Below are 23,264 nucleotides of genomic sequence, written 5' to 3'. Positions count from 1 at the left end.
TGTGCAGTTTTGTCACACAACACAATTCCAGATGTCTCAAGTTGAGGGAGCGTGCAATTGGCATGCTGACTGCAGGAATGTCCACTAGAGCGGTTGCTAGAGAATTTAATGTTAATTTCTCTACTATAAGCCACCTCCAATGTAATTTTAGAGAATTTGGCAGTAAGTCAAATTTGGCAGTAAGTCCAGGACCTCCACCTGTGGGATCTTCTGAAACCAGCCACCCAGACAGCTGATGAAACTGTGGGTTTGTCTGAGACCAGCCACCTGGACAGCTGATGAAACTATGGGTTTGTTTGAGACCAGCCACCAGGACAGCTGATGAAACTGTGGGTTTGTCTGAGACCAGCCACCTGGTCAGCTGATGAAACTTTGGGTTTGTCTGAGACCAGCCACCCAGACAGCTGATGAAACTGTGGGTTTGTCTGAGACCAGCCACCCAGACAGCTGATGAAAATGTGGGTTTGTCTGAGACCAGCCACCTGGACAGCTGATGAAACTGTGGGTTTGTTTGAGACCAGCCACCGGGACAGCTGATGAAACTGTGGGATTGTCTGAGACCAGCCACCTAGACAGCTGATGAAACTGTGGGTTTGTCTGAGACCAGCCACCCAGACAGCTGATGAAAATGTGGGTTTGTTTGAGACCAGCTACCAGGACAGCTGATGAAACTTTGGGTTTGTCTGAGACCAGCCACCCAGACAGCTGATGAAACTGTGGCACAACTGAAGACTTTCTGCATAAACTTTCTGAAGAAACCGTCTCAGGGAAGTTCATCTCCTCGTCATCCTCACCAGGGTCTTGACCTGACTGCAGTTCGGCGTCGTAACCGACTTCAGTTGGCAAATGCTCACCTTCAATAGCCACTGGCACGCTGGAGAAGTGTGCCCTTCTTGATTTCAGCCACGGATGAATCCCGGTTTCTACTGTACCGGACAGATGGCAGACAGCCAGCATGTATGGCGTTGTGTGGATGAGTGGTTTACTGATGGCAACGTTGTGAACAGAGAGCCCTATGGTGGTGGTGGGGTTATGGTATGGGCAAGGCAATAGCTACGGATAATGATTTTAAATCGATGGCAATTTGAATGCACAGAGACACCGTGACGAGATCCTGAGGCCCGTTGTCATGCCATTCATCCACCGCCATCACCTCACGTTTCAGCATGATAATTTGATCATATTACTCCAGTGCTAGCCTCCCTACACTGGCTTCCTGTCAAGGCAAGGGCTGATCTCAAGGTTTTACTGCTAACCTACAAAGCATTACATGGGCTTGCTCCTACCTATCTCTCTGATTTGGTCCTGCCGTACATACCTACACGTACGCTACGGTCACAAGATGCAGGCCTCCTAATTGTCCCTAGAATTTCTAAGCAAACAGCTGGAGGCAGGGCTTTCTCCTATAGAGCTCCATTTTTATGGAATGGTCTGCCTACCCATGTAAGAGACGCAAACTCGGTCTCAACCTTTAAGTCTTTACTGAAGAGTCATCTCTTCAGTGGGTCATATGATTGAGTGTAGTCTGGCCCAGGAGTAGGAAGGTGAACGGAAAGGCTCTGGAGCAACGAACCGCCCTTGCTGTCTCTGCCTGGCCGGTTCCCCTCATTCCACTGGGATTCTCTACCTCTAACCCTATTACAGGGGCTGAGTCACTGGCTTATTGGGGCTCTTTCATACCGTCCCTAGGAGGGGTGCGTCACTTGAGTGGGTTGAGTCACTGATGTAATCTTCCTGTCTGGGTTGGCGCCCCCCCTTGGGTTGTGCCGTGGCAGAGATCTTTGTGGGCTATACTCGGCCTTGTCTCAGGATGGTAAGTTGGTGGTTGAAGATATCCCTCTAGTGGTGTGGGGGCTGTGCTTTGGCAAAGTGGGTGGGGTTATATCCTTCCTGTTTGGCCCTGTCTGGGGGTGTCCTCGGATGGGGCCACAGTGTCTCCTGACCCCCCCTGTCTCAGCCTCCAGTATTTATGCTGCAGTAGTCTATGTGTCAGGGGGGCTAGGGTCAGTTTGTTATATCTGGAGTACTTCTGCTGTCCTATTCAGTGTCCTGTGTGAATTTAAGTATGCGCTCTCTTATTCTCTTTCTTTCTCTCTCTCGGAGGACCTGGGCCGTAGGACCATGCCTCAGGACTACCTGACATGACTCCTTGCTGTCCCCAGTCCACCTGGCCGTGCTGCTGCTCCAGTTTCAACTGTTATGCCTTATTATTATTATTGGACCATGCTGGTCATTTATGAACATTTAAACATCTTGGCCATGTTCTGTTATAATCTCCACCCGTCACAGCCAGAAGAGGACTGGCCACCCCACATGGCCTGGTTCCTCTCTAGGTTTCTTCCTAAGTTTTGGCCTTTCTAGGGAGTTTTTCCTAGCCACCGTGCTTCTACACCTGCATTGCTTGCTGTTTGGAGTTTTAGGCTGGGTTTCTGTACAGCACTTTGAGATATCAGCTGATGTACGAAGGGCTTTATAAATACATTTGATTTGATAATGCACAGCCCCATGTCGCTAGGATCTGGACACAATTCCTGGAAACTGAAAAGGTCCCAGTTCGTCCATGGCCTGCATACTCACCAGACATATCATCCATTGAGCATGAATAGGATCAAAGTGTATTACAGCGTGTTCCAGTTCCCACCAATATCCATCAAATTCACACAGCCATTGAAGAGGAGTGGGGACAACATTCCACAGGCCACAATCAACAGCCTGATCAACTCTATGTGAAGGAGATGTCACGCTGCATGAGGCAAATGGTGGTCACACCAGATACTGACTGGGTTTTCTGATCCACGCCCCTACTATTTTTAAAAGGTATCTGTGACCAACAGATGTATATATCTGTATTCCCAGTCATGTGAAATCCATAGATTAGGCACCTAAATGAATTTATTTCAATTGACTGATTTCCTTATATAAACTGTAACTCCGTAAAATCTCTGACATTGTTGCATGTTTCCATTTATATTTTTGTTCAGTATATTATTTAAGATACAAAAATACTTCTACAGTATGATTTACAAAATATATATTTGAAAACAAAACAAAAAATACATTTGATGTACTGTGCGTGTTACTCCAAAAACATTGAGTGGACACATTTGAATTTACTACAAAAAAAAAAAAAAAACAGCAGTTTGATATTGAACTTAAAACTGTTTTCTGCAGAAGTGCATTTCTCATCTCATCCAGCTGAGATGTAAAGTTTCTCATTGTACTCCCAAGCATTTAGCTCTGCAACAGCATCTGCATTTACGTCACAAAATTCATCAGACGTCAGAGTAATATTTATTTCAAACAGTATTACGAGTGTAAATGAAAAACACTAATCATTTTTAAAAAGGCTATTTGGCTACAATGGCAGTTGGTGACACCCGAGACGCTGGTAGACCGTGGCACCTCACTCCTGCCAGCTTTTCCCCCGTCATCCCTGGGATTCAAACCAGCAACCTTTAGGTTAATGGACCACTTCTCTAAAGTCAAGGCTACCGCCTCCCCCAGAGGTCAGGGGTTAGATCCTGGTGATGAAGCCCAGTCTGAGGCTAGATGGCAGTTGTAGTAGCTCCAGGGCCTGAGAGGACGGGGTGAAGGGGAAGGTGACCTGGAAACGATACTGGGTGTCTAACATCAGCTGGGAGGATCCCCCCTCACGGTCCTGGAGCAAGCCCTGAGGACAAGGGAAATACATTAATTTCTTAAATTTAGTTCATGGAACTGGTTTTGGATTGTCTTGAATTTCCATATACTGGAACTGCTGTGATTAAAATAATTTCATAATAATTCAGGTGCACATGATCCTTGTCACGTGATCGAGATCGGGATGCACATTTACACCTTACCTGAACTTTGCGGACAAACGACGGTGCCACCCTTTTCTCAAAATCATCAATGGGAGTGTAAGAATTCAGAATCTTGACAATCTAGAACAAAATCATCAATGGGAGTGTAAGAATTCAGAATCTTGACAATCTAGAACAGGACAATAAACAAGGTTCTGTCAGTGACACTGAGTAATATTCACAAAAAACAGTAAATCTAAAGTACTGCCCGTGTTAAGTATCTGTAAGGATAGGGGTACAACATTTTGTTAGCTTCTTGTCAAAGCATTATGGGTAATGTAGTACAGCAAGAATCATCAACTAGATTCAGCCGCGGGACGATCCTTTCTTGAGCGGATCGTCAGGGGACCGGAACATAATTACTAATAAATTTACAGACTGCAAATTGACCGCAAGAAATACACAAACAAACAGATATATTTGACTAAAATAATTTCAAACCTTGCTTACATGTGTATACAATCACATCTCTATGCGTGGGAATAGTTGAGAACTGATTTCCTAAATTAAAATCACTTGGTGCTGATTTCCTGGTGCTTTTACAGTGTTTATTGTCCAACAATAAAATGTATTTTTTAAATATTTTTTTTAAGTAGATTTATTTTTGCTCAGAATTTTTTTTGGGGGGGGACACACCAAATTAAACCCCCCCCCCCTGCGGGCCGGCAGTTGGGGAACCCTGTAGTACATCGTCCTTCAGTACCTGTACAGTGTTGAGTTCAGAGCATTGTTCTATGATTTCCTTGGCGTCGTCATCAGTGGTCTTGTTGACCTGCAGTAGCCAGGCAGCCTGACACAGAGGCTTCAGAGTTTCCATGGCACTGGTACCCTGCACGAGGTCCTTCTCCTTCAGCCACTCCTCCAGGTAACTGATGTTACACCTGCAAAACAGGTAGCCTAGCGGTTAGGGGGCGTTCGGACAGTAAACGAAAGGTTGCTGGTACCAATCACCTGGAAAACAAACATGTAACTGGATGGTACACATGGAAACATGTTGCTGTTACCTACAGTAGCATACAGACAGGTACCTGAAACATGTTGCTACGTTACCTACAGTAGCATACAGACAGGTACCTGAAACATGTTGCTACGTTACCTACAGTAGCATACAGACAGGTACCTGAAACATGTTGCTACGTTACCTACAGTAGCATACAGACAGGTACCTGAAACATGTTGCTACGTTACCTACAGGTACCTGAAACATGTTGCTACGTTACCTACAGTAGCATACAGACAGGTACCTGAAACATGTTGCTACGTTACCTAAAGTAGCATACAGACAGGTAACTGAAACATGTTGCTACGTTACCTACAGTAGCATACAGACAGGTACCTGAAACATGTTGCTACGTTACCTAAAGTAACATACAGACAGGTACCTGAAACATGTTGCTACGTTACCTACAGGTAGCATACAGACAGGTACCTGAAACATGTTGCATACAGACGTTACCTGAAACAGTAGAATACAGACAGGTAACTGAAACATGTTGCTACGTTACCTACAGTAACATACAGACAGGTACCTGAAACATGTTGCTACGTTACCTACAGGTACCTGAAACATGTTGCTACGTTACCTACAGGTACCTGAAACATGTTGCTACGTTACCTAAAGTAACATACAGACAGGTACCTGAAACATGTTGCTACGTTACCTACAGTAGCATACAGACAGGTACCTGAAACATGTTGCTACGTTACCTACAGGTACCTGAAACATGTTGCTACGTTACCTACAGGTACCTGAAACATGTTGCTACGTTACCTAAAGTAACATACAGACAGGTACCTGAAACATGTTGCTACGTTACCTAACATACAGACAGGTACCTGAAACATGTTGCTACGTTACCTACAGTAGCATACAGACAGGTACCTGAAACATGTTGCTACGTTACCTACAGGTACCTGAAACATGTTGCTACGTTACCTAAAGTAACATACAGACAGGTACCTGAAACATGTTGCTACGTTACCTACAGGTACCTGAAACATGTTGCTACGTTACCTAAAGTAACATACAGACAGGTACCTGAAACATGTTGCTATGTTACCTAACATACAGACAGGTACCTGAAACATGTTGCTACGTTACCTAACATACAGACAGGTACCTGAAACATGTTGCTACGTTACCTACAGGTACCTGAAACATGTTGCTACGTTACCTACAGTAGCATACAGACAGGTACCTGAAACATGTTGCTACGTTACCTACAGGTACCTGAAACATGTTGCTACGTTACCTAAAGTAACATACAGACAGGTACCTGAAACATGTTGCTATGTTACCTAACATACAGACAGGTACCTGAAACATGTGTTACGTTTAACATACGTTGTAGGAACTTTCACTGTTTGCTGGGGAGGATTTAACTTTCCATCTCTTCCTCTGTTTCTTCTTGTTCACACACACCCCTACCTGATCTGCATGCCCTTCCTACAGGAGCACATGTCTTTGCGTAGCAGGATGTTGTTGAGTGTGGCCGCACCCACCAGGAAGAAAGTCTGTTTCACAGCCTGTTGGGACAACACAGGGTCAGACAAACACAGGTAGATGTTGGACAAGACAGGGTCAGACAAACACAGGTAGATGTTGGACAAGACAGGGTCAGACACAAACACAGGTAGATGTTGGACAAGACATGGTCAGACACAAACACAGGTAGATGTTGGACAAGACATGGTCAGACACAAACACAGGTAGATGTTGGACAAGACAGGGTCAGACACAAACACAGGTAGATGTTGGACAAGACAGGGTCAGACACAAACACAGGTAGATGTTGGACAAGACAGGGTCAGACACAAACACAGGTAGATGTTGGACAAGACAGGGTCAGACACAAACACAGGTAGATGTTGGACAAGACAGGGTCAGACACAAACACAGGTAGATGTTGGACAAGACAGGGTCAGACACAAACACAGGTAGATGTTGGACAAGACAGGGTCAGACAAACACAGGTAGATGTTGGACAAGACAGGGTCAGACAAACACAGGTAGATGTTGGACAAGACAGGGTCAGACACAAACACAGGTAGATGTTGGACAAGACATGGTCAGACACAAACACAGGTAGATGTTGGACAAGACATGGTCAGACACAAACACAGGTAGATGCAAATAGAACCTGAAAATCATAGAGGTCCAAGAATCGATACCTGTGCAACCCCACAATTGATCCCAAGAGGGAGTTTACTCCTTTCCCCTACAGCCCCCGACACACACTGCCCCCCCCACCCGTCTGCCCCCCGCCTCCTACCAGTCTGCCCCCCCCTCCTACCCGTCCCCCTACCCGTCTGATCCCCCTCCTTGTCTGACCCCCCTACCTGTCTGACCCCCCACCCCCCTGTCTGATCCCCCCCTTGTCTGACCCCCTACCTTACACCCCCCGCCCCCATCTGACCAGCCCCTCTGATCCCTCCTCCTACCTGTCTGACCAGCCCCTCCTCCATGCCGTGCTGACTCATAGTGCTGTGGTACAGACTGAGCTGCTGGAGGAGAGAAGAGATGGTGTAGATCTCCTGGTCCTCATAGATGCTGCTGGAACGCTTACGGAAACCTGTAGGCTTCATACTAGAGATTCCCTGGAGACTCTCGTGCTCCAGCATACCAGGAACTGGAGGAAACAGACACACACTCCTTATGTACAACAGGTACTGGATGCATGTGTGAAAACCTATATCGACATTTTTATACAAATATTTAATGGAAAGTGACTATCAATGTATGTATCAGCCTAGTGGTTAGAGCGTTGGACTAGTAACCGGAAGGTTGCAAGTTCAAACCCCCTGAGCTGACAAGGTACAAATATGTTGTTCTGCCCCTGAACAGCCAGTTAACCCACTGTTCCTAGACCAGTTAACCTACTGTTCCTAGACCAGTTAACCCACTGTTCCTAGACCAGTAAACCCACTGTTCCCAGACCAGTTAACCCACTGTTCCTAGACCAGTTAACCCACTGTTCCCCAGACCCAGTTTAACCCACTGTTCCCAGTAAACCAGTTAACCCCACTGTTCCTAGACCAGTTAACCCACTGTTCCTAGACCAGTTAACCCACTGTTCCTAGACCAGTTAACCCACTGTTCCTAGGCCGTCATTGAAAATAAGAATTCGTAAAATAAAGGTAAAATAAATTTAAAAAATCATATCAATGTACAGTACCATTGTAGACTAATAGTGAAGACATCGAAACTATGGAATCATGTAGTAACCAAAAAAAAAGTGTTAAACAAATCATAATATATTTTATATTCTTCAAAGTTGCCCCCCCTTTGCCTTGATGACAGCTTTGCACACTCTTGGCATTCCTACAGGTAGTAGGAGGGTGTTTGTCCCACTAAGCACAAACCAGATGGGATGGCATATCGCTGCATATCGTGTTATTTCATAGTTTTGATGTCTTCACTATTACTCTAAAATGTAGAAAATAATTAAAAAATTAAGAAAAAACCCTGGAATGAGTAGGTGTGTCCAAACTTTTTTGACTGGTACTGTACATCATGTTATCTTATGAGAGTAACCTACTGATCATAGGCATAAGAGCCTTCTCCATAACAGATATAAACTGGTGGTAGATACAGATGGCCAGATCACTGAAGATCTGTCTGTGTTCAGACAAGTTGTCATCTTATGAGAGTAACCTACCGATCATAGGCATTAGAGCCTTCTCCATAACAGATATAAACTGGTGGTAGATACAGATGGCCAGATCACTGAAGATCTGTCTGTGTTCAGACAAGTTGTCATCTTATGAGAGTAACCTACCGATCATAGGCATAAGAGCCTTCTCCATAACAGATATAAACTGGTGGTAGATACGGATGGCCAGATCACTGAAGATCTGTCTGTGTTCAGACAAGTCAAAGTTCTGCAAGCAGTTCTTCTTCTGACGCGGAGAGTTCTGTTTCATAAACTCCTGCGGAAAACGCCGGATAAAAATTTACATTTTATAATCATAAACAGATCTTTAGGTCAGAGTATTACTACGTAAATATGACACAACATATGGACTGGTACATTATCTGTGGATAGAACCCCAGATGGTGTGCTGTATTAAATAGTAGAGTACCTCCTCTCCACTGTACTGCTTCAGACAGTTGAGCATGTGGTACATGTTCGAGAGCCAGAACGACAGCAATTCAAAGTCTGCTTGGTGATCCTGAGACAGGTAAACAAATGACAACATAAAAAAAAAAACAACAAACAAATCCTGAGAAGATCCTCATTAGAATGTAAACAAGGTCTTTCATTCCCCCAGGGACAAAAGAAGAACTCACACACACACACACACACACACACACACAAAGAACCACAGTACATTTTGGCCTGTTATGAGTTTCCAGAGTCGTATGAAGAACTGTGAACAGCAGGAACAGAATAGAGAGCTGACCCAGCTTACCGTGATGACCTTCTTCACCCCACTGATGATGGCGTTCATCAGGGACTTGAGCTTTGCTCCGTCGTTGAGGTAGTCAGCGTGGCGGACACACATGAAGAGAAGCTGGGCGGCCATGTTGGGGATCATGTTGACCACTACCCCCCTGGGTTTCAGGTCTGCAAACATAGGACAGTTACAAACATGGGCCAGGTTAACGGACACACATGAAGAGAAGCTGGGCGGCCATGTTGGGGATCATGTTGACCACTACCCCCTGGGCTTCAGGTCTGCAAACATAGGACAGTTACAAACATGGGCCAGGTTAACAGACACACATGAAGAGAAGCTGGGCGGCCATGTTGGGGATCATGTTGACCACTACCCCCTGGGCTTCAGGTCTGCAAACATAGGACAGTTACAAACATGGGCCAGGTTAACAGACACACATGAAGAGAAGCTGGGCGGCCATGTTGGGGATCATGTTGACCACTACCCCCCTGGGTTTCAGGTCTGCAAACATAGGACAGTTACAAACATGGGCCAGGTTAACGGACACACATGAAGAGAAGCTGGGCGGCCATGTTGGGGATCATGTTCCATTTGATGCCTAATGAACACAACCCAGTTACAGACATGAGCCAAACCCTGTATACTGCTGCTGTTGTTTGAGATGTCACACTTTCATAGTGAGAACCAGTTGTTAGTTCATCCTCTCAGGTTCGTGTGATCTATTTTCTTAGGCCACGTAGACCTCTGGGGTCATGCGATACTTCAAAAACGACGTCCAACGTCCAACTCCAACAAGAATGGTGACGTGTTCATTACCCAGAATTATGTATTGAATGAGCTTGGGTTCATCCTCTCTCTTGTACTCCAACATTCCGAGGTATTCTTTGGGAATAGTGGGCGCTGGCGTTTGATTGGCTGAGGAAGAAACCACAAAAGAAACAGGAAATGAGCTGAATATCAAATGATAGATAGAATGTACCAGAAGTTTACTTTGTCAGTGCATAATCATGTTACCTTTCTCGGATGTTTGAAGACTCTTGATTTTATTTTGCAGCTTCCTGATCAACCGATCCTTCATGTCGAGCTGTTCTTCAAAGTCCTGGAATTAAACGTAAATATCACAAGGACTGAATTACACACACAGTCACAAACAAGTCAGTCAAACAGTCTCAGTCAAACAGTCTCAGTCAAACAGTCTCAGTCAAACAGTCTCAGTCAAACAGTCTCAGTCAAACAGTCAAACAAACAAAGTCCGTCACACAGTCACAAACAAACAGTCAGTCAGTCAGTCACAAACAGTCAGTCAGTCACAAACAAAGTCAGTCAGTCACACACCATGTTCTCTGCAGTGAGTCGTGATGCCTCCTGAGTGAATCTGGTCTTGGCCTCGGTCTCCGTGTTCTTCTGTCTCCTGAGCACCTCCTCCAGCTCCTCCACTCTCCTCTCCACCTCCTCCTTCTCCCGCTCCACCTGCTCATGCTGCTCCAACAGCCTGAACAGAGAGGTTAGGGGGTCAGTCGAGATCAGAATAGTAATGACGGCTTGATTGTGGTTCAGTTGGTAAGGGTGTGGTGCTAGCATGTCGAGATAGTGGATATATATATATATATATACTGCAAGTCGCTTTGGATAAAAGCATCTGCAGACAATGGAATATTGTTATATGATTTCAGGGCTTGAGGATATACTACCGTACTATATATATGTACCTGCGTTGGGAGGCTTCCTCTTCAACATTCATCTGAAGCTTTTTGATATCTCCTCAATTTTTCTAAAAAAAAAATTTAAAAAATTAAAAAAGATAAATGATTGTAATGACTTCCTGAGTTAACTGGAAAACAATGACCCCGATCCTAGAGGCCGAAGTGATGGTGTAGTGTACTGTGTCTACCTGTCATCCCTCTGGTCTGCTCCTCCAGTTGCTCCTCCAGTTCCTGTTTATGTCGTTGTAGCTCTGACACCGTCTGCTTCAGTTCCGGTATGACCATGTTTTCCTGGTTCAGTCTGGTCACTTCCTGGCCGATGCTGTCGTTGACAGACATTTTTTCTTGGAACAGTTTCTGCAGCTGATTGTTTTCGTTCTGCAGGTGTTCCACCTTGAACGTCAGCCCCTCTATCTGGCTGTCGGAGACCTCTTTCTGTTCCTTCTGCTTTCTCTCCAGCACTCTGCCGGCAGACAGACGAACAAGTCACACAGTCAGTCACAAACACACACAGTCAGACAGACGAACAACCAGTGTCAGACAGACCAACAACAGAGACGTCTATTTTCCAAACACCCATTAAGGTTTATTGCTCACATTGGGGCAGAACGGCCATGTGAATCCTTACAGTAGCAGTGCTAACATTCTGTCACGTAGCAGTGCTAACATTCTGTCACGTAGCAGTGCTAACATTCTGTCACGTAGCAGTGCTAACATTCTGTCACGTAGCAGTGCTAACATTCTGTCAGCAGTGCTAACATTCTGCAGTGCTAACATTCTGTCACGTAGCAGTGCAGTGCTAACATTCTGTCACGTAGCAGTGCTAACATTCTGTCACGTAGCAGTGCTAACATTCTGTCACGTAGCAGTGCTAACATTCTGTCACGTAGCAGTGCTAACATTCTGTCACGTAGCAGTGCATTAACATTCTGCTCACGTAGCAGTGCTAACATTCTGTCACGTAGCAGTGCTAACATTCTGTCACGTAGCAGTGCTAACATTCTGTCACGTAGCAGTGCTAACATTCTGTCACGTAGCAGTGCTAACATTCTGTCACGTAGCAGTGCTAACATTCTGTCACGTAGCAGTGCTAACATTCTGTCACATAGCAGTGCTAACATTCTGTCAGCGTAACAGCAGTGCTAACATTCTGTCACGTAGCAGTGCTAACATTCTGTCACGTAGCAGTGCTAACATTCTGTCACGTAGCAGTGCTAACATTCTGTCACGTAGCAGTGCTAACATTATGTCACATAGCAGTGCTAACATTCTGTCACGTAGCAGTGCTAACATTCTGTAACATTCATTCTGTCACGTAGCAGTGCTAACATTCTGTCACGTAGCAGTGCTAACATTCTGTCACGTAGCAGTGCTAACATTCTGTCACGTAGCAGTGCTAACATTCTGTAACATTCTGTCACGTAGCAGTGCTAACATTCTGTCACGTAGCAAGCAGTGCTAACTTTCATCTTTCATCCAGACACCTTCAGCATAGTGAGTGTATACGTTTTTAGTACATGTGATCTCTGTGGGAATTGAGTCCACAACCTTGGGATTGCAAGCATCACGACAGTGACCATACAGTAGGGGGTTTGTGGAGACAGCACAAACTGATCTGGGACCAGTAGGGGTTTGTGGAGACAGCACAAACTGATCTGGAACCAGTAGGGGTTTGTGGAGACAGCACAAACTGATCTGGGACCAGTAGGGGTTTGTGGAGACAGCACAAACTGATCTGGGACCAGTAGGGGTTTGTGGATGGGAAAAACCCAACGTGTCAGACCTGGTAGCTTTCTGCAGCCCATCAAAAGCCGTCAACAGATCCCCAGCTTCATATATCTGTTCTGGCCCATCGGAGGCCAACCTTTTAACAAAAAAAAACATGTGTAAACTGGATTGAAACTATCATTGTCCCAAATATGTATAGAGAATAATAGTTACATATGTATAGAAATTACACTACCTGGAAATGACCTCCTCTTCCATCATGCCACCAAGAAGTTGTCTTGTAATCACACTCATCTTAGCTATAGGAAAAGAGTCACAAACGATCACGGCCTGGCGACAAAACGATCACGGCCTGGCGACAAAATCTTTTGGAAGCACTTCATCCTTTTTCACACTGATCTGGGACCAGTAGGGGTTTGACCTGGAGACAGCCCAACCTGACCTGGAACCAGTAGGGGTTTAACTGGAACCACCCAACCTGATCTGGGACCACCCTGTAGGGACCTGACCTGAACCACCCTGTACCTGACCTGAACCACCCTGTACCTGATCCCCTGACCCACCCTGTACCTGACCTGGGACCCACCCTGTAGGGGACCTGAACCACCCTGTACCTGACCTGACCCACACTGGACCTGACCTGAACCACACTGGACCTGACCTGAACCACACTGGACCTGACCTGAACCACACTGGACCTGACCTGTAACCACACTGGAGCCTAGGAAAACCACACTGGACCTGACCTGAACCACACTGGACCTGACCTGAACCACACTGGACCTGACCTGAACCACACTGGACCTGACCTGAACCACCCTGGACCTGACCTGACCTGAACCACCCTGGACCTGACCTGAACCACCCTGTACCTGACCTGAACCACCCTGTACCTGACCTGAACCACCCTGTACCTGACCTGAACCACCCTGTACCTGACCTGAACCACACTGTACCTGACCTGAACCCACTGTACCTGACCTACACTGTACCTGACCTGAACCATACTGTACCTGACCTGAACCACCCTGACCAACTACTGTACCTGAACCACACTGTACCTGACCTGAACCATACTGGACCTGACCCACACTGTACTGGACCTGAACCACCCTGTACCTGACCTGAACCACCCTGTACCTGACCTGAACCACACTGGACCTGACCTGAACCGTACGGGACCTGACCAACACTGTACTGTACCTGACCTGACCACACTGTACCTGACCTGACCATACTGGACCTGACCCACACTGTACTGGACCTGAACCACCCTGTACCTGACCTGAACCACCCTGTACCTGGACCTGAACCATACTGTACCTGACCTGAACCCACTGGACCTGACCTGAACCTGTACTGGACCTGACCCACACTGTACTGGACCTGACCCACCCTGTACTGGACCTGACCACCCTGTACCTGACCTGAACCCACTGGACCTGACCCACCCTGTACTGGACCTGAACCACACTGTACTGGACCTGACCCACACTGGACCTGGACCTGAACCACCCTGGACCTGGACCTGAACCACCCTGGACCTGACCTGAACCACCCTGGACCTGACCTGAACCACACCCTGGACCTGACCTGAACCACCCTGGACCTGACCTGAACCACCCTGGACCTGACCTGAACCACCCTGGACCTGACCTGAACCACCCTGGACCTGACCTGAACCACCCTGGACCTGACCTGAACCACCCTGGACCTGACCTGAACCACCCTGGACCTGAACCACCCTGTACCTGACCTGAACCACCCTGTACCTGACCTGAACCATACTGTACCTGACCTGAACCACACTGTACCTGACCTGAACCACACTGTACCTGACCTGAACCACACTGTACCTGACCTGAACCACACTGTACCTGACCTGAACCATACTGGACCTGACCCACACTGTACTGACCTGAACCACACTGTACCTGACCTGAACCATACTGGACCTGACCCACACTGTACTGACCTGAACCACCCTGTACCTGACCTGAACCACACTGTACCTGACCTGAACCACACTGTACCTGACCTGAACCACACTGGACCTGACCTGAACCACACGGGACCTGACCCAACCACTGTACTGTACCTGAACCACACTGTACCTGACCTGAACCACACTGTACCTGACCCACACTGTACTGGACCTGAACCACCCTGTACCTGACCTGAACCACACTGACCTGACCTGAACCATACTGGACCTGAACCACACTGTACCTGACCTGAACCACACTGTACCTGACCTGAACCACACTGTACCTGACCTGAACCACCCTGTACCTGACCTGAACCACCCTGTACCTGACCTGAACCACACTGTACCTGACCTGAACCACACTGTACCTGACCTGAACCACGGGACCTGACCTGAACACTGTACCTGACCTGAACCACACTGTACCTGACCTGAACCATACTGGACCTGACCCACACTGTACCTGACCTGAACCACCCTGTACCTGACCTGAACCATACTGTACCCTGACCTGAACCACACTGTACCTGACCTGAACCACACTGTACCTGACCTGAACCACACTGTACCTGACCTGAACCACACTGTACCTGACCTGAACCACACTGTACCTGACCTGAACCACACTGTACCTGACCACCACACTGTACCTGACCTGAACCACACTGTACCTGTACACTGTACCTGACCTGAACCACACTGTGACCTGAACCATACTGACCTGACCCACCCTGTTCTGTACCTGACCTGAACCACTGTACCTGTACCTGACCTGAACCACACTGTACCTGACCTGAACCACCCTGTACCTGACCTGAACCACCCTGTACCTGACCTGAACCACCCTGTACCTGACCTGAACCACCCTGTACCTGACCTGAACCACCCTGTACCTGACCTGAACCACCCCTGTACCTGACCTGAACCACCCTGTACCTGACCTGAACCACCCTGTACCTGACCTGAACCACCCTGTACCTGACCTGAACCACCCTGTACCTGACCTGAACCACCCTGTACCTGACCTGAACCACCCTGTACCTGACCTGAACCACCCTGTACCTGAACCACCCTGTACCTGACCTGAACCACACTGTACCTGACCTGAACCACACTGGACCTGACCTGAACCACACTGTACCTGACCTGAACCACACTGTACCTGACCTGAACCACACTGTACCTGACCTGAACCACACTGTACCTGAACCACCTGACCTGAACCACCCTGTTCTGTACCTGAACCATCCTGTACCTGACCTGAACCACACTGTACCTGACCTGAACCATACTGGACCTGAACCACCCTGTACTGTACCTGACCTGAACCACACTGTACCTGACCTGAACCACACTGTACCTGAACCATACTGGACCTGACCTGAACCACCCTGTACCTGACCTGAACCACCCTGTACCTGACCTGAACCACCCTGTACCTGACCTGAACCACCCTGTACCTGACCTGAACCACACTGTACCTGACCTGAACCACCCTGTGACCTGACCTGAACCACCCTGTACCTGACCTGAACCACCCTGTACCTGACCTGAACCACCCTGTACCTGACCTGAACCCACCCTGTACCTGACCCTGTACCTGACCTGAACCACACTGGACCTGAACCACCCTGGACCTGACCTGAACCACCCTGTACCTGACCTGAACCACCCTGTACCTGACCTGAACCACCCTGTACCTGACCTGAACCACCCTGTACCTGACCTGAACCACACTGTACCTGACCTGAACCACACTGTACCTGACCTGAACCACACTGTACCTGACCTGAACCACACTGTACCTGACCTGAACCACTGTACCTGACCTGAACCACACTGTACCTGACCTGAACCACACTGTACCTGACCTGAACCATACTGGACCTGAACCACACTGTACTGTACCTGAACCACACTGTACCTGACCTGAACCACCATACTGGACCTGAACCACACTGTACCTGGACCTGAACCACACTGTACCTGACCTGAACCACCCTGTACCTGACCTGAACCACACTGTACCTGACCTGAACCACACTGTACCTGACCTGAACCACACTGTACCTGACCTGAACCACACTGGACCTGACCAACACACTGTACCTGAACCATACTGGACCTGACCACACTGTTCTGACCTGAACCACCCTGTACCTGACCTGAACCACCCACTGTACCTGACCTGAACCACACTGTACCTGACCTGAACCACACTGTACCTGACCTGAACCACACTGTACCTGACCTGAACCACACTGTACCTGACCTGAACCACACTGTACCTGACCTGAACCACACTGTACCTGACCTGAACCACACTGTACCTGACCTGAACCACACTGTACCTGACCTGAACCACACTGTACCTGACCTGAACCACACTGTACCTGACCTGAACCACACTGTACCTGACCCCTGAACCACACTGTACCTGACCTGAACCACACTGTACCTGACCTGAACCACACTGTACCTGACCTGAACCATACTGTACCTGACCTGAACCACTGTACTGTACCTGAACCATACTGACCTGAACCACCCTGTACCTGACCTGAACCACACTGTACCTGACCTGAACCACACTGTACCTGACCTGAACCACACTGTACCTGACCTGAACCACGCTGTACCTGACCTGAACCACGCTGTACCTGACCTGAACCACGCTGTACCTGACCTGAACCACACTGTACCTGACCTGAACCACACTGTACCTGACCTGAACCACACTGTACCTGAACCACACTGTACCTGACCTGAACCACACTGTACCTGACCTGAACCACACTGTACCTGACCTGAACCACACTGTACCTGACCTGAACCACACTGGACCTGACCTGAACCACACTGTACCTGACCTGAACCACACTGTACCTGACCTGAACCACACTGTACCTGACCTGAACCACACTGTACCTGTACCTGAACCACACTGTACCTGACCTGAACCACCCTGTACCTGACCTGAACCACCTGTACCTGACCTGAACCAACCATACCTGGACCTGAACCACCCTGTACCTGACCTGAACCACCCTGTACCTGACCTGAACCACCCTGTACCTGACCTGAACCACCCTGTACCTGACCTGAACCACCCTGTACCTGACCTGAACCACCCTGGACCTGACCTGAACCACCCTGTACCTGACCTGAACCACACTGTACCTGACCTGAACCACACTGGACCTGACCTGAACCACACTGTACCTGACCTGAACCACACTGGACCTGACCTGAACCACACTGGACCTGACCCACACTGTACCTGACCTGAACCATACTGGACCTGAACCACCCTGTTCTGTACCTGACCTGAACCACCCTGTACCTGACCTGAACCACACTGTACCTGACCTGAACCATACTGGACCTGAACCACCCTGTACTGTACCTGAACCACACTGTACCTGACCTGAACCATACTGGACCTGACCCACACTGTACTGGACCTGACCCACACTGTACTGGACCTGAACCACACTGTACCTGACCTGAACCATACTGGACCTGACCCACCCTGTACTGTACCTGAACCACACTGTACTGGACCTGAACCATACTGGACCACCCTGTTCTGTACCTGAACCACACTGTACCTGACCTGAACCGTACTGGACCTGACCCACACTGTACTGGACCTAAACCACACTGGACCTAAAACCACCCTGTACTGGACCTAAACCACCCTGTACTGGACCTGACCCCACTGTACTGGACCTGACCCACACTGTACTGGACCTGACCCACACTGTACTGGACCTGACCCACACTGTACTGGACCTGACCCACACTGTACTGGACCTGACCCACACTGTACTGGACCTGACCCACACTGTACTGGACCTGACCCACACTGTACTGGACCTGACCCACACTGTACTGGACCTAAACCACACTGGACTGGCTTGGATGTTTTCTTTTCACATTGTCCTTTCCACTGCATCAGCAACTATGGTGGATGGGTAGCCAGGACAGTATAGGGCACAGTAGTGTGAATTAACAGAGTAGACCTACTGTACCTATCGCTTCTTCTGACTGCCCCTTCATTCTCCGGTCCAGATCATCTCTCTGGGTTTGGAGGTTATGAAGATCCTTCCGTAACTCAGGTATAACCTTGGAAGAAGAAAATCAATCAATGAACTAACCAACCAATCAATACATTCATCCATCCATCAATCAATACATCAGTCAAGTAATCCTTCACCCTTTGAACCTCACCTTGACATGCTTGGTGAGCAGTACGACCAATGACCTCACCTTAACATGCTTGTGAGCTGTACGACCAATGACCTCACCTTGACGTGCTTAGTGAGCTGTACGACCAATGACCTCACCTTGACGTGCTTGGTGAGCTGTACGACCAATGACCTCACCTTGACGTGCTTGGTGAGCTGTACGACCAATGACCTCACCTTGACGTGCTTGGTGAGCTGTACGACCAATGACCTCACCTTGACGTGCTTGGTGAGCTGTATGACCTGGTCCTGTAGATCAGTGTTGACCTGCGCCCCCTCCTCCGTCTGTCTCTGCAGGCGGACTCTCTCCTCCTTCAGCCTCCTGTTCTCCTCCCTCAGAATCTCCACCTCCTTCTCATGGTCCTCCTTCTGCAGGTCAAGGTTGTTCTCTGCAATCCTGAGAAACTAAACTAGATCAATATTGTGTCCTTTTCACAATACTGGACCTGACCTGAACAACACTGTACTTACCCATACTGGACCTGACCATTACTGTACTGGACCATGACCTGACCCATACTGGACCTGACCATTACTGGACCTGACCATTACTGGACCTGACCATTACTGGACCGGACCATACTGGACCTGACCATTACTGGACCTGACCATTACTGGACCTGACCATACTGGACCTGACCATTACTGGACCATGACCTGACCCATACTGGACCTGACCATTACTCGACCATACTGGACCTGACCATTACTGTACTAGACCATGACCTGACCCATACTGGACCTGACCATTACTAGACCTGACCATTACTAGACCAGACCATTACTAGACCAGACCATTACTAGACCTGACCATTAGACCAGACCATGACCTGACCCATACTGGGCCGGCCCATACTGGACTGGACCATACTGACCTGACCCATACTGGACCAGACCCATACTGGACTGGACCATACTGGACCTGACCCATACTGGACCAGACCCATACTGGACTGGACCATTACTGGACCTGACCCATACTGGACCATTACTAGACCTGACCATTACTGGACCTGACCATTACTCGACTGGACCATGACCTGACCCATACTGGACCTGACCATTACTCGACTGGACCTGACCCATACTGGACCTGACCCATACTGGACTGGACCATTACTGTACTGACCCATACTGGACCTGACCATTACTCGACCATGACCTGGACCATACTGGACCTGACCATTACTGTACTGGACCATACTGGACCTGACCCATACTGGACCAGACCCATACTGGACCTGCCCATTACTGGACCTGACCATTACTGGACCTGACCATACTGGACCATTACTGTACTGGACCATGACCTGACCCATACTGGACCTGAACATTACTCGACTGGACCATACTGGACCTGACCATTACTGTACCTGACCATGACCTGACCCATACTGGACTGGACCATTACTGTACTGACCCATACTGGACTGGACCATGACCTGACCCATACTGGACCTGACCCATACTGGACTGGACCATTACTGTACTGACCCATACTGGACTGGACCATGACCTGACCCATACTGGACCATTACTGTACTGACCCATACTGGACTGGACCATGACCTGACCCATACTGGACCTGACCCATACTGGACTGGACCACACTGGACCTGACCCATACTGGACCTGGACCCATACTGGACCTGACCATTACTGGACCTGACCATTACTGACTGGACCATACTGGACTGGACCAACACTGACTGGACCCGACCCATACTAGACTGGACCTGACCCATACTAGACTGGACCTGACCCATACTAGACTGGACCGGACCCATATAGACTGGACCGGACCCACACTGACTGGACCTGACCCATACTAGACTGGACCTGACCCATACTAGACTGGACCCGACCCATACTAGACTGGACCCGACCCATACTAGACTGGACCCATACTAGACTGGACCTGACCCATACTAGACTGGACCTGACCCATACTGGACTGGCTCAGATATTCCCACTGTTCCTGCTACTATGGTGGATGAGTAACCAGGCCAGCCCAGTACAGCTTAGCTTGGTATAGGTCGGCTCGGCTCAGAAGTTTTAAAAAACGGTATAGGTACACGAAGCAACTCTTACTTCCTCAATCTTTCTTCTCGTTCCAGATCTTCTTTCAGAGTCGTCTTGATTTGATCGAAGCCATCTAGAAATTAAAGAAGTGAAACACAGTATAAAATTACTATAAGGGGATAATATTCTGGACCCATACTTGTAGGTTTGGGTGATGTCAACCTCTGTCCAATCGTGATTAAGTGCCCATAAAACATGGTGATATAAAGATGGTATCGCCCCTTATTGGCAAGAAATACCTTTTAAAAAGACAGCTAGCGCAAGCTCACATGCTACGGGAGGGACGAGAGGATTCATGACTAAATATATTTTGGAGCTAAACAATTATTTTTTTTGTCGCCTCTGTTGGAGCTGTGGCACGAAAGAGGTGTGTGTGTGTGTCTCGATGGACGGACGGATGGACGGGGGTTGTGAAATCATCAAGGGCCCGGCTGAAGAGCACATAACTCTGCTGTCCCCCACAACTGGCTGATTATTCATTTATTCAAATTTGTAGGTCTAGGCTTCTATATTTGTAGATAGGTTGTAGCCTACCTTGCTAATAGTAGGCTATGGAAATAGGCCTACTCTACACAGTTTATTTTAGTGGTCTTTTGACTTCTCATTCGACATTTCCCATCTTCATATTGTTTGCTCAATTTCACTTCTTGTTACCTGTAATATTTATCCTTCAAAATAAATCGGTGATAGAAAATGGCCGATAGAGAGACTGGCTTTCAAAATGGTTCCCATTTGAAAACTGCAACTTTAGGACATGACCCACTTTATTAGAATAGGGGAAGAAAAAAAAAAATCTTTGTAACTTTATCTTTAGTAGGATTAGTTTTTTGGTAGTTTTTTTTGGTTCACAACGGCAAGGAAGAAGGATACATGCATCTATAATACACTAAGCTTTGCTCAACTGTAAAGCTTTGTTAAAAAAAAAAAAAGCTTGTTAAATTGTTCTCTCTTGCTATTGGTTGTTTTACCTCTCATTATTATCGTCAGCCTATTGTGTCCTAGCTTATTCAAAACAATTTCAAACTGTCTGATAAATGTGTTGTTTGATCAAGAAGTAGCATGAAGTGAGAATGCCAGCCAGCATGCATAAAAACTGAAGTCATATTCATATCGAATTGAGGGGACGAAAAATACAAAATCAGGCTTTTAAAATAGAGTACGTTATATGGCGAAAATCATTGACATTGAGAGAGAGAAAAAAAAAACTGGACATTTTGCTTTACTCTTGCATTCTGTAAATTGTTTATAACATATTTATTGAAGCTCTTTATGGTGTAAAGTTGTAGGGTAAAGTACGGTTTACGGTAAAGTTGTAGGGTAAGGTAAAGTACGGTAAAGTTGTAGGGTAAGGTAAAGTACGGTAAACAGTCCGGTTTACGGTAAAGTTGTACGGTTTACGGTAAAGTTGTACGGTTTACGGTAAAGTTGTACGGTTTACGGTAAAGTTGAAATAGGCTGTCGTCACCATCGACGAGGGCTCTTAATTATCTTTGATATCCGACACAATCGAAATATCGCCCAATCCTAATCCATAGCAACGGTGTTATCCAGCTCGGTGGACCAAGATCATATATGCCAGTGCAATCCTGAACTAGACTACTGACCACCTTTTTTTTTTACGAGGTTTAAAAAGAGAACAATCTGAGCCATCATTTCCTTCCTCTTTACCTTTCATCTCTGTTGCTGTATCGGCAAGCTTCTTTTCCAAGTCCTGTTTTTGCACGATGAACCCGTCTTTTTCCTGTTGAAGCTGGGCGATCGTCTTGGCGGCGTCCTCCTTGCTCTTCTTCTCTCGCTCCTCTAGCGAAGCCTTCTCAGTGGCTGATTTCCCCAGCTGGGCCTCCAGACTGTGCAGCTTGTCGAGACCTTGGGCGTGAGCACCGGCCAGACTTGTCAGCCTCTCGAGCAACCCACAGTTCTCTTTGCCCTGGAAGGAGAGACATCAAAGAAATGCTATACAGTGGTGTTTCTTGACCACACGAGTTGAGTGACTAAACACTATGGTCTAGTCAGAGATCATGAGTTGAGACTAAGACCAAGACCAGAAAATGTATCCCATCCCACCAACACCATCTGCTACATTTCAAGTTAGCTGTGGAGTGAGTTTACAGTACGTTCTCTGTTACTCCACCCCACCTCTTCCAACAAGACTCCACCCCACCTCTTCCAACAAGACTCCACCCCACCTCTTCCAACAAGACTCCACCCCACCTCTTCCAACAAGACTCCACCCCACCTCTTCCACAAGACTCCACCCCACCTCTTCCAACAA

The 23,264-nt window shown here is 47.7% G+C and overlaps 1 protein-coding gene across 1 annotated transcript in view; it reads right to left on the bottom strand.

Moving 5' to 3' along the window:
• Nucleotides 1-3,014: 3,014 nt before the first annotated feature.
• Nucleotides 3,015-23,264, bottom strand: part of myo5c (myosin VC) — a 55,479-nt gene continuing 35,229 nt past the window's right edge. Inside the window, exons 22-40 of the mRNA XM_042301191.1 lie at nt 22,661-22,919; nt 21,002-21,065; nt 19,127-19,307; nt 18,695-18,788; nt 12,909-12,972; nt 12,729-12,809; nt 11,134-11,408; nt 10,952-11,003; nt 10,578-10,734; nt 10,257-10,341; nt 10,059-10,157; nt 9,255-9,409; nt 8,925-9,014; nt 8,621-8,771; nt 7,284-7,471; nt 6,271-6,368; nt 4,546-4,723; nt 3,843-3,923; nt 3,015-3,670 (exon numbers count right to left, since the gene is read on the bottom strand). Of these exons, the coding sequence (XP_042157125.1) occupies nt 3,515-3,670; nt 3,843-3,923; nt 4,546-4,723; nt 6,271-6,368; nt 7,284-7,471; nt 8,621-8,771; nt 8,925-9,014; nt 9,255-9,409; nt 10,059-10,157; nt 10,257-10,341; nt 10,578-10,734; nt 10,952-11,003; nt 11,134-11,408; nt 12,729-12,809; nt 12,909-12,972; nt 18,695-18,788; nt 19,127-19,307; nt 21,002-21,065; nt 22,661-22,919 (2,508 nt within the window). The 3' untranslated portion in view covers nt 3,015-3,514. The remainder of the gene's footprint in view (nt 3,671-3,842; nt 3,924-4,545; nt 4,724-6,270; nt 6,369-7,283; nt 7,472-8,620; nt 8,772-8,924; nt 9,015-9,254; nt 9,410-10,058; nt 10,158-10,256; nt 10,342-10,577; nt 10,735-10,951; nt 11,004-11,133; nt 11,409-12,728; nt 12,810-12,908; nt 12,973-18,694; nt 18,789-19,126; nt 19,308-21,001; nt 21,066-22,660; nt 22,920-23,264) is intronic.

The sequence above is a fragment of the Oncorhynchus tshawytscha genome, linkage group LG19 (assembly GCF_018296145.1).
Source record: "Oncorhynchus tshawytscha isolate Ot180627B linkage group LG19, Otsh_v2.0, whole genome shotgun sequence".
Lineage (NCBI taxonomy): Eukaryota > Metazoa > Chordata > Actinopteri > Salmoniformes > Salmonidae > Oncorhynchus > Oncorhynchus tshawytscha.
This window is presented reverse-complemented; position numbering and strand designations above follow the sequence as displayed.